This window comes from Medicago truncatula, chromosome 4, assembly GCF_003473485.1.
Source record: "Medicago truncatula cultivar Jemalong A17 chromosome 4, MtrunA17r5.0-ANR, whole genome shotgun sequence".
Taxonomy (NCBI): domain Eukaryota; kingdom Viridiplantae; phylum Streptophyta; class Magnoliopsida; order Fabales; family Fabaceae; genus Medicago; species Medicago truncatula.
Genome location: NC_053045.1, coordinates 61,491,998 through 61,508,555, shown reverse-complemented (window position 1 = coordinate 61,508,555; position 16,558 = coordinate 61,491,998). Strand labels below are relative to the sequence as shown.

The 16,558-nt window shown below is 33.2% G+C and overlaps 2 protein-coding genes across 2 annotated transcripts; one reads left to right on the top strand and one right to left on the bottom strand.

The window, feature by feature from the left end:
- Positions 1-1,026: 1,026 nt before the first annotated feature.
- Positions 1,027-3,459, top strand: LOC11441773 (uncharacterized). The gene has a single exon (XM_003610077.4). The coding sequence runs from the start codon at positions 1,351-1,353 to the stop codon at positions 3,256-3,258; it is 1,908 nt and encodes a 635-aa protein (XP_003610125.1). The 5' UTR covers positions 1,027-1,350; the 3' UTR covers positions 3,259-3,459.
- A 10,563-nt stretch (positions 3,460-14,022) lies between these two features.
- LOC11446041 (uncharacterized) lies at positions 14,023-15,773 on the bottom strand. The gene is made up of 5 exons (XM_039832833.1): positions 15,629-15,773; positions 15,156-15,349; positions 14,925-15,022; positions 14,612-14,829; positions 14,023-14,361 (listed from the first exon to the last, which is right to left on the bottom strand). The coding sequence occupies exons 1-5, from the start codon at positions 15,771-15,773 to the stop codon at positions 14,096-14,098; spliced, it is 921 nt and encodes a 306-aa protein (XP_039688767.1). The 3' UTR covers positions 14,023-14,095.
- Positions 15,774-16,558: the final 785 nt, after the last annotated feature.

Genomic DNA, 16,558 nt, shown 5'->3' with positions numbered 1-16,558 from the left:
CTCGGTTTTGCATGCATAATTGCATAAGCATTCCCCTCAACAAGAGAGTATGATGATGGAGAGCTGTTTTCCAATCCTTTGCCATATAATCTCAAATGACCTCAAACAAATTAACCACATAGCTCTGTTAAAGGGGATTAACCCTTATCATCAAGTTAACCACATGGATGGCGTATGAGAAACACGGTACTTTAAATCCAGCCTTCAAACACAAGTTTTTATTTTTTTGAGCCTTCAAACACAAGTTAATATCAACTGAAATGGTCTACACCTCTACATGAAGCACATTGGACAAACTCACTGTAATATAAGCCAAATTTTAAAATTCCATCATGATTTCTCACCAAACCCACTTATGTATACATCCATTTATAAGCAAAGAGGAACTGTGGTCAAGTGTTTTCCTATAAATTGGAAGTAATTACTGAATTCTTTTTTTTTTTTACCAAAAAGTAATTTTAAAATTTTAATTTTTTGAGTTTATAGATGTATTGTAATTTCACTCTTTGATAGAATGATTACATGTAATTTCACTGTTTTTTTTAGGTAATAACTGAATTTTAATTTAATGTATAAAGTGACAAATTAATAATTGATAGAATGGTTACATGTAATTTCACTGTTCCCCTGTGAGGTAATAACTGAATTTTAAATTTAATGTATAAAGTGACAAATCAATAACATATGTTAATTCAACTCCCGCTCCTAACGTGATTGCTATATACATTCTTTTGTATATTTGTATTTTGTCGATGGAACTTAATACTATATCATTGAAACTAACGGGTTATAATTGAGTTTCACTTGTGCAACTTTGAGCTTTGGTGACTTTGTTTGTATCTTTTTAAACCAATTATTCTTTCTCATCAAAATAATTTATTTTAATTATTTATCTATCGATCTTTTTTTATCAAAATACATCAAAGTCATCAAACTTAATTTCACAAATAATTTTCCGTCCCTAAAATAAAATAAAATAAAAAAGTGTTTTCCCTCGTAACTTATAGGTGATGGGCTCATATCTAGATCGTTTGGCCCAATTACTTTACTGAAAAAGAAAACAAAATTTCCGATTGGTGTGATAGCGAGTCTAATCAGTCCTCTTCCACCACCACCATCACCACCACACTCCGATCTGCAACTCTTTTTCCGATTCTATTCCTTTTTCCATCCTTCAATTTTCAACATCCAATTTCAATTTTCTATATCTCAAATTCAAAATTTCAACTCACCAAAATTCAAATCTGAAACAAACGAAACCATTTTTCTTCACAACTCAATTTCATTTTCCTTACACCTCCCTCAATCAGAAAACCCTAACCAAAATCCCGATCCGAATCATTCATTACAATGTCTTGTTTAGCACTCTCTCTACAACCAACCAATGGATCCGATATCCTTCTTCAAACCCGCGAGTGGTTCCCACCCTCACGCGCCCTCGGCGCTCTTTCCGCTTTCCGTCACACGCGCCGCGCATTCGCCGCAACCAAGAACAACAAAATCAACGCCCCCGAAGACGCCTACGCCGCCGAATCCATCGGTGACGATCCCCTCGCCGCTTCCAGTGGTCAAGTCATCGTCGGAGTCGAAAGCCGTTACCGCATCGTTTATCGTTTAGTTAACGGAATCTACGTCCTTGGAATAACCGTCGCCGATCACGATAACTCCGTCAATGTTTTCGAATGCATTCATATTGTTAATCAAGCTGTTAGTGTCGTCGTCACCGCTTGCCGTGGCGTTGACGTCACGCCGGAGAAGCTCGGCCGGAAATACGCCGAGATCTATATGGCACTTGATATTGTTCTTCGTGGTGTTAGCAATATCCGTCTTGCCGCGATGCTTGCCACAATGCACGGTGATAGTATTGCTAAGATGGTGCATTCTGCAATTGATACAGAGAATAAGATCCGTGGTGCGGATAATTGGTCTTCCGCGGAGGTGCATTCCGTCGAACATCAAGCGAGCATTGATGCATTTGCAAATGCGAGATTTGAATTGCCTCAGGAGACGCTTGAAGCCGGTGATGAAGTGGTGGCTAGCCTTGCTGCTCCGGTGACCAGTGAACAGAATGAAGAGATTCAACAGAAGCAGAAACAGGAAGAGGTTGAAGTGGAAAAGGATCCATTTGCGGCTAGTGATGCCATTAACAAACCTCAAGAGCTTGTGAGTGGGTTTAAGAAGACTAAGGATGGTTCTTCCAATGATTTGGCTACAGCTTTGGAAGGTCTTGATGTTACTACATTGCCGCCTCCAGAGGCAACACAATCGACTCATATAAATGTGGAGGGATTTGAAGGGAATTATGGTGGAGTTGAGTTTGGAATGGAACAAGCTTCAATTGGTGAAGCTTTTGAAGGTTTCAATGATGCTTGGGGTGGTGGACTCGATGCTTCGGAGTTTGTGGGTCCAACCAAGGCACCAAAACCTCAAGGTCTTGGTGGAGTTGAGCTCTTGCAGACAGGGCCAGATGTTGCACCTAAGGGAACAGCTGGGGAAGGTGATGCACTTGAGAATTTGGTGAAGAAAACCGAAATGAAGGGTCCTGAGATGTATATCTCGGAAGAAATTAGTGTAGAGTTCAGGGAATCACTGCTTGCAAGGGTTGGATTTATGGGTGTTGTTTACATCAAAACTTTGCCACCTCAAAGTTCCGATGGTGATAAAGAAACTGAATTCTCATTCCGAGTTGAGGGAACAAAAGCTGTTAAACGATTTGCTTTGCAGAGTTCTCGTGTTAGTAGCCTTGAGAATGGGATGTTTCATGTTAGGACAGCAGCGTCAGAGGAGCCTATACCAATTATGAAATTTAGTTTACTTCCGAAGTTAACACCTTTGCCTTTGAGGGTTCGACTTATAAAACGACACACGGGGAGTTTCATTTCTGTTATGATACAATATGTTTCAAACCCTGATTTGCTTGCTCCATTGACTGATGTTACATTCATTTTGAAACTACCAGTTGACCCAACTCTTTTGAAGGTTTCTCCAAAAGCTGTTTTGAATAGGGTTGATAAAGAAATTAAATGGATTGTGCCAGCGATTCCGTTGAAGGGCTCTCCTGGAAGGTTGAGAGTAAGGATGCCAGTGGATTCTAACGAAGATGATGATGAAGAAATTGAGGTAGTTGGTTATGTGAAATTTTCTGTACAAACAACTGAGACGTTGTCCGGAGTTTCTATACGGCCGGCTTCGGAGGGAAAGACAGACTTCTATGAGGTTAGTCACAAACTTGAGAGTGGGGTTTACATGTGTAACTGATTTGTAATCATAGATGATTATTAGGATCTGTAGTTTTTCATTTTGTGTTCAGAGATTGTATGGTTTGGTTGTTTATAACATTCTTGGATATTTAGCATGTACCTTTGAGTTGTGAAAATTTGTTTGTGTGTTTCGGCTATTAATTTTCATCAATGGATTGTATGTGGTCTTCATCAATGGATTGTATTTGGTCTTCGCAATTTCTTATTTATTAGAAATTCTCTTACTCTCTCAGTTTAGGGAAGTCTTTTGTCCATTAAGTTTATTTGATGCTACAATTGTCATCAATGCAGAACAATACAGGAGTACTGTTCTTCCTTTTGAGAGAGTACTCCCACACTAAATAAACCAATAGTACTCCTTTTGTGCTTGAGTACAGTCCTGATAAACCTAAACTGCTACTCGAGTTTCATTAATTGTTAATTAGACCAAAAGCCTGAATTACAGTACTACTTTTTCTAAGAACTTTTTGTCCTAAATTTTGAATGATAACATAATATTTCTTAATTAGAACAATAATAAACTACACATTTACTTCTCCACATATTACATCATTCTCCATAGCTTTTGGAGAGTTGAACATGTTGCACCCATCCAAATAATTATTCAAGAAAAATATTGTACTTATCGTCTCCAATTTGACAATGAGTGAATAGTGACAAAGAGATTGTAAATATTTGTGATCATCACAGAAATTGAAGTGAACCATGGGATATAAATTATGCTATAATAGTCATTTGGTGTTAAACGACAGAAGAACACTCCTCTTCCTCTTGCAAGGGTATTCCCCTTACTGACACACACAAAGTACTCCTCAAATAAGTTAGAGTGCTCATTTAAGCTGCTAGCAGAAACTTGTAGGACACACAAAGTACTCCTCAAATAAGTTAGAGTGCTCATCTAAGCTGCTAACAGAAACTTGTTGGACACCTTCCCATACTTCTGTACAATCTGAAATGGTCCATATTAGCATGAGGCTAATCTCTGGTTGATCCTTTTGGCTTTTAGAAAACCCAATTTCCCACTGAAAACTAGTGATCGTTTATTTGTTCATTTGCATAAAATTTCATCTGCTTTTTGGCTTGGATAAATGTATTTCAATTGAGTGAAGGCTTAATCTTTTCTTCAGTTTTTTGTAACTCCCATGCCACAGCTTCCGCCTTGTCTCACCTACCACAAATCAAACAACAGTAGGATGTTGTAACATCTAGGAAGATGTCTGGTACTAGGGACCATATTGAAGGTTTGAAAAGTATTCAAATTCTATCAATTTTTTTTTTCTTTCAAAATTTATCTTCGTCCCTAGTACCAGGCATCTTCCTAGATGTTACAGATTTGGTCTTCCAGAGTACCGCTTTAAGAGTTATGTGTACCTATAAATTACTATTCCGTCAGGTCACATTTCAACTTTTGTTTTTTCAGATTCATTAAAGAAATGATGTATCTGGACTATATTATATTTCACTTACATCAATTATTTAATGAATCTGAAAACGCAAATGTTGCTTATAAATGTGACCGAATGGAGTATTGTCCAAAGTTTCATCGCAGTAAGACCAGAGTTTTAGGTTTTTCTTTAAACAAATTTCTAAACACCAGTTGACTGCTTTAGTTTGGCCACCACTTTCTGAATGATAAGAACTAAGAAGAGGGCATTCTTAAAGAGTGTCCTGTATTTTGAACGTCTGCCATAAGTTTCTCTCAAACTGAGGATCATGATCATTGCAGATGGATTGCAATTCCATCCCAATTTAACTACCTCCCTAGCAAATATAGCAGCCACACACAAATGCGACTAGTGGTTTGATAATAAGCAACATCGTTGATTTATTGATTAAAATTCCAATGGTTTAGATTTTTGTAGGTAATCTGTTTAGATTATAGATCTTTTATAAATGTTATGCTTTTACAAGAGAGCAAATCTTCCCTTCATAGTGAAGTTTTTGATGTAATCATATCGGGATCTGAAATGGGAAGCAACTTCAACCGCAAAACTGAATAAACAGCAACTTCAACAGACCGTAAACTGAAAACAGGCAATATTCTACTTATGAGCAAGTCATTTGTTGTCAGCATTGAGAGGCAAAATGATGATTTACAAGCAAGTAATTGATTGTTAGCATTGAAAGGAAAAATGATAATTTACGATTTCACCGATGGTTATGGATTTCGTTGTTTTCTTTCATCAAAAAGATAGTTACGCTTCAAAAATTTCTTAATATAATGTTTATGTCAATGGGTTGCGGAAAGGCATGGTTAAAAGGAGAGGACATCAAGCTCATTTTACTGTCTAGAATGATGTATTTGCTACATGGACAATCATGCTCTTTTAATGTAATAAAGTCAGCGAAGTTGGCTTAAAGGGTTGGATTTTTTGGCTAATGAGTTAGGGATTTGTACAAAATATTGACACTCCTACTTTTACCACTTCAGGAGGCACGAGCAAATTTCGATTTTTAAAGTTACTAGGAGTATTATGCTGGTAAAGCTTGCATCATGCCCTTTGAGGGGTGTTCCAACATAGGTAGCTTTGTATTTAGTGAGGCGTGACTTTGTGCTAAAGAAGTTTAGAAGTAGTGACATGCACGCATTATTGATCAGTCAGCATATCTAGGGTCGCGGTGGGCAGAAATGCTGAAAACCATTTGCACACTTAATTCTGCCATGAAATCATGCACTTTTACTTTATAAGATAACTCGAGAATATTTGAAAGATTATTGCTGACCAGAGCAAATATGGCACATCTAAATGCAAGTATGCAAGTCATACCAAAATAATTTACCCACTGTTTAGTGTTTCAGAAACTCCCAAAATCACCAATACTAATTGTTTCTGCACTGATATAATGATTAATGGGTGGAATGCTTTCTCTCTCAATTAGTTTCATATTTGTCAGTTGTTTCAGGTAGTAGAATCATGTCCTGTTTCTTCTGACCTCGGTCATGACACCATAGAAGAGGCTGGATCGCTTTCATTTAGTTTTGTCTACTGCTCATGATCTGTTATTGGTTTTGTTTGTTAAGGTGGATGTAGCTAGAGTTATGCTGTCCCATTCTCACCCTTGCGCTGCCTTTCCTGGTCTTTCAAAACTTTCTTCACTTTAATTCCTTGTTTGCCATATATAACTTCCATGACCATAGGATAATGCAATTTTCCCTGCCTTGATACGTTCAGCTAAGTGCATGGCTTGAAGATGAGATTAAGGCCTGAAACCCGGAAAACATACTCCTGGATATTGCACTTCAGGCAGCCTATTAACCTGTGAAGAGAAAAAAACTCAAAAGCTTCAGTATATTCCTACTATTCCTAATTTATTTGTTTATTAAGATAATTCTCGATATGGATTTTCAAATTCTGCTCTATCATCGTCCTCTTCAATTTCTCTCAAGTGAGATCAATTGATCCTTCTTTATATGGTTTAGTCAACCTAATTTCACTTCCTCTGAAATGTTTTGCACTTCCATAATGTCACAACACTGGTAATCCATTCTCTAATGGTGTCTTCTCCATCAAAGACAGTCAGTTACACCTTTTTGACTGCCTTCTGATGATGATCTGAATCAATCCCATTTCCTGTAAGATTTTTTCTCTTATGGTTAGAATATGTTCATGGTCTTCTTCCACACGTTAGCACCGTCTTCATTTCGGTTACAGCCTCTCGGTCATAGAAATTTCTATACTTTCCGTCTTTTTTTATTTCTTCCCCAATTTGAGCCTCAATTCTGGCCTCCAACTCTTCAATGTTTGCCTCCAACAAATGCATAGGTTTAGTCACCCTAGTCATGTTGAAATGACTAATTTGCTGGCCACAACATCCTTTGTATGTATGTGGCTCGTTTGACCATAATCATAGAATGATAACACTCAAGTTGGTGTTTATATAATTTATATTTGATTGAACACAGGATTTTACAGAAACTAATACAGTAAGGATTCTATTTCATAGATATGAAATAGAGATTTTCAAAGGAACCGGTTGATTCTAGATTATCTCCTTGAGCTCCAAAGGATCCAAATGTGTCTCATTAGCTAGAAAACAATAGACTCATTTGACTGATTAAATTGGGTTAGTTTGATAATACATAAGCAAAATTAGGGCAATTTTGTCAAAATAACTGATTTAAAGCTAGACTTCCTCTTTTTATTCTATTAAACAAGCGAAATCTTATCCTTATTTAGATGAGAAATGATATTTGTATAACTATTTTCTAACAATTTTTTGACAACTTTCTCTCTCATACTCACATTATCTTTTTATTCTCTCTCCTCCTTTTTTTCTCTCTATTATTTTTGACCAATCAAATGAGAGACAATCAAAGTTGTCATAGAAGTTGTACCAAAGAGTTGTACATATATCACTACTCTATTTAGATTCTACTCTGTTTTTGCGGTAAACATTTTTGTTTTCACTTACTCTCTTTTACTCATAGAAAAAAGAAATATGGAACAAATATTTGTCACATTGAAAAATACACAATAAATATGTCGTTGACAACTAAAAAAAACAAGGGACAAATGTCTGTCACTGATACGTAACAACACAAGATGAGAATTTGTCAGCGATAAATAAATAAAAAGTATGCGACAAATGTTAGTCAATGATGTATAAGAAAATAAGATGAACATTTCTCACTAATAAATAAATAAAAAACACGCAACAATTTTTTGTCACTGATACATCAAAAATGAGACAAATAGTTTTTTTTAAACAACAGGACAAATGATTGTCAGTGATAAATATAAAAAAAAAAACAAGAGACAATTTTTTTATTTACAAATACATAAAAAGTTGGATAAACATTTGTCATTGATAAATATAAAAAAAAAAAAACACTAAACATATATTTGACGTTGAAACTTACAAAATTACAAGACATATTTGTCATTGATAATTATAATTTACTATAAATTCTTAAATAAGACAAATTTTTGTCGTTGATAATAAGTTAAATTCATTTGTCCCCTAAAAAAAAGTTAAATTCATTTATGTTCTTGCGTTTAGAGTTGCTCAATTCCCGGTTCCCTTACTTCTTTATTATGTTCTTGCGTTCTATTTTACTCTTGACTTTTATTCTAATAATAATTTTTTGATAAGAGATTTGTGGTTCTAAAGGTGCACCTAGATAGAATGTCTTTTGCCACTTTGATGCAAATTCATACTCATGCTTTATTTAAAAAAAAAAGCTTAAATATGTAAATCGTCTCTGTAATTTTGTGTGCAATATACCTTCTAGAACTTATCTCAATATACCCACTCTTCAACGTGCAATCCAATTTCACACACTTTAAAATAAAACTTATCTCAATTCAACATTCCAACATATTTTTCAATTATATTTATTATCCCTCTAGAACTTCATGTGAAAAGAATATTCATATCAAACTTAAACCTTTCTCTTATAATCCAATTTCACACAACAATCTTCCAAATCAACCGAAAATAAAGAACACGATCCAAATGTTCGAAACAAAAATGATGATATTAGAGTTCAAAGAATTGACGAAGAAAGCATTTGGAGTGACCAAGAAACAGCAGAGATGCGAGATCAATGATGAGACGAGAGTTGGTAATGAAAAAAATCATTCTTTAGGTTTTTCAATTTGAGAATTTTGTGAATTTTTTCAATATTGGGAATTCGAGCATTCACAATGAGGATTTTGTTGTTATAATTTGATTTCGATATTATCAATAAAAGTTTAGTTGGGACTATGAACATTGTGGATTTTAGTGTTGAGATGTCAATCTGACCATTGTCAATGGGGATTTTGTTTGGGTTTGTGAGAAGTTGTCTATTGAGAGTGAGATGATGATTTTGAGTTTTTTTTTATCTCTTTTCTGAGTATTTTTTCCTTGGTTTTTTGATGAATTTATGAAGACAATGATGAAGATGTAAAAGAGGTGGAAGGAAGAAGATGAAGAAAGCTATTTTTTTCTCGCTTTTTGGTTTTGGTCCCTTTACGAATTTTGTTTTTTTGGCTTTGGTCCCTCTACAAATTTCATTTTTTGGTTTTGGTCCCTCTCACTGTGTGACTCATCAATAAGTTTGCCACGTCATGCACTGCCACATCATCCTCCGTTTGCCACATGTGCGTTTTTGTAACGGCAGTTGACGGGAGGGACGAAAATCAAAAAGTTATTAACTTACAGGGGTTGTTTTAGAACACAAAAAAAAATACAGAGACAAAAACAAAAAACACACCAAATTACAGGGACAATTTACATATTTAAGTCAAAAAAAAATCATTTTTCATGGTAAAAACATTATTTAAGCAGTCCCCGTGAGCATAGCTCAGTTGGTAGGGACAATGCAGGGGCCGGGGTTCGAACCCCGGACACCCCACTTATTTACTTTAAAAATGAATTTCTAACCACTAGGCTACCTGACAAATTTTTTTTTTTTTATTTAAGCATAGTTATGGACTTATGGTGTCAAAAGAAAAATAAATTACGCATAAGTTATGGACTGATGTTTTTTTATGCACAATTTGGCAGTTAGGCATTCGTTCACTCTGAGTTTAGTGCAAGTATTCAATTTTTTATTTGACAGATTTGTCATAACTCTCTTCCAACCAAGTTTGTAACATCACATCAGGGTTTTAATTTAATACTGTATTTCTCCTACATTCCCTTTCTGCGTTGGAAATGATGAAACTATTTCTCATTGTTTTTTTTTTTTTTTTTTAATTTTTTCATCGATTTCCGACCCATCAAAGATGAACGACTAATCCGATTTATGCGTAGAGGCATGCGCACTGGTTAAGTGTTGTTCTCATGAGTGTTGTCTATTTTAATTTTAAAGTCCATTACTCTCTTCAGTTTTAATTTTAGGTTAAAACTGCCAACTCGAAAATATGAATCTCTAGTTATATAACCTAAACTAAAAAAATCACAACGAGATGTGATAATATCGATATACCACTAAACACAATAGAAAAGCATAATGACAAATACATTGGCATCCGTCATCCCATTAATATTAATATAGTCGTGATAGTGATGTTATTAAATTTAAAATAATTTATATTAGTCAATATATACTAAATAAATAGGAAACGACATCAAATTTTTCTCTTCAAAATAAATAAATAAAGAGAATAGGAGATTTTTGATGGGTTTTGGACTGACTTTTTTTCCTCCAATTATACCCTTAAACAAATTTTCCTATAATTGTTGATGTTATTAAAAAAGATAAGAATTTTTGTTATATTTGTTATATAATTGTTGTCATTGAAAAAGATAAATATGGTTTTGTGAGTTTGTTGCATTTGAAATTCACAAATATCTATATTTATAATCTATAAAAAAAAATTATATAAAATATCGTTTGTAATTTACATGCAAAATTTCTATAAAATAAAATAAAATAATTTTTGTTATATTTGTTATACAATTGTTATCTTTGAAAAAGATAATTATAGTTTGTGGAATTTGTTACATTTGAAATTCACAAATATCTATACTTATAATTTTAATCTATATAATTTTTTTATATAAAATATCGTCTGTAATTTACATGCAATTTTTTTTTTATTAAATATCGTTGATACTCTACACGCGTTAGACAGACCCTGTTTGGATAAACAGCTTATATAGATGCTTATGGCATTAGGGCTTATAACATTAGAGCTTACGTCATAAGCTCTTATACTTAATAACATATTTATGTTTGGATATGTACACTAAAAAGTACTTATATAAATTGAAGTGTTTGGATCTGACATTAAATAAGCAATTATCGAAATTTTAAATATTTTTAATTTAACAAAAAAATCAAAGAATCAAACCACAAAAATCAAAGATAATATTGTACAGTTTGTTACCAAAAAAAGACAAGTTAAGTTTGTTTTATTTATTCAGTTTCATTTTGTTACGTAACAAAAAAATAATAAAAATCTTCCTTAAAAAAAAAAATCTTAGTTATGTGTCTTACTTTGGTAAGATAATATAGCAATTTTGTTACTCATGCACGCCAAAGACAACTAACATTATAATTAAAATATATGTTTGTTTCTAAAAACAAAAACAAAAAAATTAAAATATATGTTTTGAAAAAGTGGATTTAGAGAGAATCGAAGGAGGTTACATAAATCCATAAGCTCCTTGTTAAGCCGGAGGGTAAGCTGAAAATTTAGGCTTATATATTAAAATATGGCATAAGCAGCTTATGAAACTATGATAAGCTATTTTTATTTATTTACCCAAACACCTTTAAAAAGACATATGGGAGTAGATAAGCCCATATAATTAAGCTCAAAATAAGCCAATCCAAACGGGGCCTTAGAGCAATAAAAAAAGCGGAAAGATGGACACGTGAGTGCCCATCTTTTTGCTAGTTATAAATAAATAATTCAAATAAATATTAATTAAATTTTGAAATGAAAAATAATAGTGGAAATCAACATTTTAAATTAAAATTGAATTATGTTATAAACAATTAAATAATATTCAAATAAGTTTTTTCCCTAAAAATAATCATATAATTTTCAAATTTAAAAGATATTATTGTAACAAACAAATCTAAAAAAAATTCATATAATTTTCAAATTTAAAAGATATGATTGTAACAAACAAATTTATAAAGTAATTTTTTTTTTTTAATTATTTAGGTTTGAAGGTAGGTTTGTGCGATATACATGGTAATATAATTGGGATAAGTTATATGCCTTATATGATACATAGACACCCTTAGGTGCAATACATTCTTTAACACCTACACAAAAATCTGACACGTAGTTAAGTGGACCCCGCACAAGCATACTTTCTCTTTTCTCTCCTCTTCTCTCTTCCTAGGTGTACAAGGGTGTATGAAAATAAAGGGTGTCTATGTATCATTACTCATATAAAATGGGATGGGATGGGACAAGTTATATTGCTTATCTAAGAATTTTCATGTGAAAAGTTAACTAACAACTATATCTGCCTAAAGAAGAAACTGTAGTTAATTCAATCACGTATAGGATAAAATATATTGCCTTACTTGAATCACAGTTAATCATTAGTTAAATCATAGGTTTAGTTCGTATTATAGTTAATCATTAGTTAAAACTCTCTCATTTTCCTGGTATTGCGGAAATACAGTTTCATTGTATTTCTTCTAAAAGTGCAATATATATAAACTTGAACTGCTTACATAGTTTCATATATTTCTTCTCAAAGTTTAAGCGTTCTTATTACTTATCATCACAATGTCTTCATCATCGGATACTAACAAAGGGTTGAAAAAAGGAAAATGGTCAAAAGAAGAGGATGAAATGTTAAAAGCATATGTGGAAAAACATGGAACCAGAAATTGGAATGGAACGAGGTATCAAGAAATGCGGGGCTTATACGTTGCGGTAAAAGTTGTCGTCTAAGATGGTATAATCACCTTCGACCAGATGTGAAGAAGGGGCCGTTTAGTGAAGAAGAAAAAACCAAAGTCTTTCGGTTCTTTAACAACTTTGGTGAATTCAAATGGTCTAAGCTGGCTCAAGAGGTTTTATCTTCATGCTTTACTTCTTTTCTTTTTGTTTTATTTGAAATATTTATCTATCCTTCTACAATTGCAACCATATTCGTTAGATCACACATTGTGCAATTTAGGGTTTACCACTTGTGTTATACCTTGTTGATTATTTTGGTGATCATGTCATTAATTTGTATTTGTTCTTAGGAGACTCACATATTTACCACGTCTTTTACAATAACATACTGAAACAGATTTGTTAGTTACCAATTTGTGCTATGAGTTTGAAGCCACGGAGTTTATCAATTACCATGTCTATAAGTTGTTTAGTAGAGATTGATTGTTTTAAGTTGCATGTGTATAAGGTTAAGAGAGCTTCTGGAAAATCTAGCTTTACATGTTATTGTATTTTCTTGATCGTTAATTTGTATTCTTTCTTTTGTGATAGTTGCCTGGAAGAAGCGATAATGACATCAAGAATTTTTGGAATGCAAGAAAAAGAAAACTTGAAAAGCGTATGTCACCCTTTCCTGACAAGATGGAACTGAATGATGAGTTGAATAAAAGTGGTTCAAATAGCCAACAAGTTAAGGATTCACAAGATGATGAATTTAATATACCGCAAGTGAAATTTACCTATGGCTATGGTATCAGATCTGCCTCCACCCCCACAATGTTCATACCTTCCATTTCCTTCACGTAAGATGCTTGGTGAGTATCCTCAAATTCCACCACCTATGGAGACTCAATATCAGATGTCAGAATCAAGTTCTCCATATAAAAGTGGTTCATTGAAGTCTATGTTTTATAGACAAGAGAATTGGGAAGGCTTCGATGCTAGTCGTGTGCACTCCTCTGAGCTAAATTTGGTTGATGAAAAAGGAAAGAAGCCAATTTCTTTGAAGGACGATGTTGAAGCAAACCTTGATGACTTGATGGATCCGTGTCTTTTGATTGACTTCAGTTGATTTTACAACGATGATAACAGTAACTTGCATGACAAGCTCCCACACGATGTAAAAAGCTTACGGTGTTTGCGTCGCAACTTTTCAGTATTTAGTTTTTTCTTTCTGAGAATTGAGTTGCTGTATGAATTTATTTGACAAATCTATTAAGTTGATTCTACTTTATGCAATATGCCAGTTTTTTTTTCTCCTTCACGTTATTGCTTATTAAATGTGAGTGATTACTCTTTTTGGTCTTAGAACTGTGGCTGAGAGGAAAATCATGGTTATCCTTCTAACATTATTTTGGAGGTAACTATACAGGACAGAGTGTGACAAAACTGATGTATTAAATGATCCATAGAAGCATACAACAAAATAAATTTTAAAAGCCTTTTTTCCCCCCAAGTGGAGGAAGTGATTGAAATTAATTTACTATATGCAAATTACTCAAATTTGAAAAATTGTTCACATATTGTATATTTTTCAGCCCCTCCAAGGAAAAAGTTCCTAGCTCCACCAGAGTACAAGTATCTGTCACTTTTCTGATACACCTTTGAGGTTAAACTTTCATGTTCTTGCATTTTGCTATTGTTCTCTTTGAACTCTTGTTTCTGTTTTGAGTCCCTCCTCTGCTCGTTGTGTCTGTTTTCTTCAAGGGCTATCTTTTGTCTCAGTCCTTGATCATGATACATTTGATAGTTTACATGACCTATCAATACAATGTAAGCAGATTCTAACTAATAACATATTCGATATTATTAATATTATTATTATTATTGTTATTATCAAAATATCTTTTGTCCGGTGGTAGATCAACTGTAAGAGTTTAGCCTTATAATCTCAAGAAACGTAGTTCAAATTTCACCATAAGCATTTATAAAATGGTCAATAATGTCGTTTTAATTGATAACAATTACTAAATGGCATGAGATGAAATCAAAAAGCATTCAAGGACTTACTATTGGAGAAAATGTCAATGGTTAAAAGGTCTAAATCAGTTGACAAGTCATGTGATTGTATACTGCTAGCATATGTTTCAGAACTTCTATATGATCTTCTTTGTTGTTGGGGAGTGTCTATTGGTCCTCTTATACGTATAATTCTATTGGAACTCCTTATTCTTGATATGCCACAAGAAAGCTTATGAAGGAAGTAATCCTCATCATTTTTCATTTTCCTGTGACCATTTAAGGTACATTGTAAATCAACAAATGCATAACTTCATATTTAAGAATAAAAGTAATTTGATTGATGAGTTTGATTTCATCTTACCTGTCTAGTATCAACCAAGTAGCCTTTAACTTTGTGGCTGATTTTAATGCAACAGTCTTAGGTGAAGATCCCATGGCTATTTCTATATTAAATCCAATCTGAAAAAATGTCGCACAATATTGTATCATTAGCTAGTAGCTACAGTAAATATAGTTAACATGTGACATTTTCTTCAAATTTTAATGTTACCCTGCTATATCCAAATCCAAATAGAGAAAGTATTCATATTACCTTCATTGATTTATACAGTTTATAAATATGAGCAAGCTCCTCATTTTTCATATACTCTTCCTTCTTTTTTGCAACTTCTGCCTCAATGATATTCTGATTTGCTCCAAATGCTAATCTATTGTCAACACTAATTTTGTATCCCACTTCCAGAAGAAAAATTGATGATAAATAATCAAAAGAGACACATAAGTATACTGTCTATCCATACATAAATGCATATCTAAATTTTATGGTATGGTTTGATCCATATAGCCGATTTCACGTGTCCAAGTTAGACTTTAATTTGATTACCACTGTAGTATGTTTTTGACGGTATAATGTAAGAGATTAATTTTGTGCAGTGTAATACGAGAGTTCTTAAAATATTTTCACAAATAGTAAAATTTGATTGGATAGATGTATAAAAATGTTTTATACATATATTGTACACAAATTAAATTAATAATATAATTAAAGGAAGGTTATATACGTACAAGGAGCGGTAACTTGGTGAAGAACTACAACTAGAGTGAGGTTATCTCCTGAGTTGAGTGATAATCCATTAGGAGCCCAATGAAAAACTTTGGAATTGATTTCTCTAGATGCATCATGGATCACAACCACACTCTGAAGTACCATGTAAATTGTGAATGATGGGAAACACTTCCCTACCAAAATAACAAACTCCACTTTTTCTAATACTAAACATTAGCAGTTCAAGACAATTAATATGTGAAGAATGACAGTGCCGGATATAATATTCCAAAATGGCATTTCTTGAATACATCAGGTATATCCCAAGTAATCACTTTTAGTGATTAGTATGTGTACTAAAATGTTCCCCTAATTAAAAAAAAGATTAATGTTTGGCTTTCAATAGCTGAAATTCTAATGTTTCTTTTGACAAAATCTAAGCTCACTATAGCTATTTTAAATCATTGTCTTCTTTTTTTTTTTTTTAACCCTATGGATCTTGGGAAAAACGGTCCGATAATCCGAAGCTCGGCATAAAGTATGATCAAGAATTATTTCATCATTAATTAAACTTAGGTTCTTGTGAATAATCTATCGTTGGTGGAATTCATTAATCACTTGAACTCAATTGTTTGATAAAATTATTGTCTCTTTATGATTGTCCTAGCATCATATTATTGGCTCTTTGTGATTGTCCTAGTATCGTACAAGCGGACCAACATATACTGTATGATGTAAACGAACCGTTTGTTGGTTAAACTATGAAAGTGTAACACTCACTCCTTCTACATGTTCCTAAGACCATCCCCAATAGTTTTTTTTTTCTTTTCTTTCAATACCTTTCTAACATCCACTTTTTCAATTATCAACATTTCACATCATTTTCTCTCTCTTTATTCAACAGTCATTTAACTTTTACCCTCTCCAATGATTTTTCATTCAACACCCTA

Coding starts and splice junctions, on each gene's coding strand:
- LOC11446041 (XM_039832833.1), bottom strand. CDS start 15,773: ATGGTACTTCAGAGTGTGGTTGTGATCCATGATGCATCTAGAGAAATC. Junction 15,350..15,628: donor TCACCAAGTTACCGCTCCTT/GTACGTATATAA, acceptor ATGGATAGACAG/TATACTTATGTGTCTCTTTT. Junction 15,023..15,155: donor AACTGTATAAATCAATGAAG/GTAATATGAATA, acceptor ACATTTTTTCAG/ATTGGATTTAATATAGAAAT.
- LOC11441773 (XM_003610077.4), top strand. CDS start 1,351: ATGTCTTGTTTAGCACTCTCTCTACAACCAACCAATGGATCCGATATC.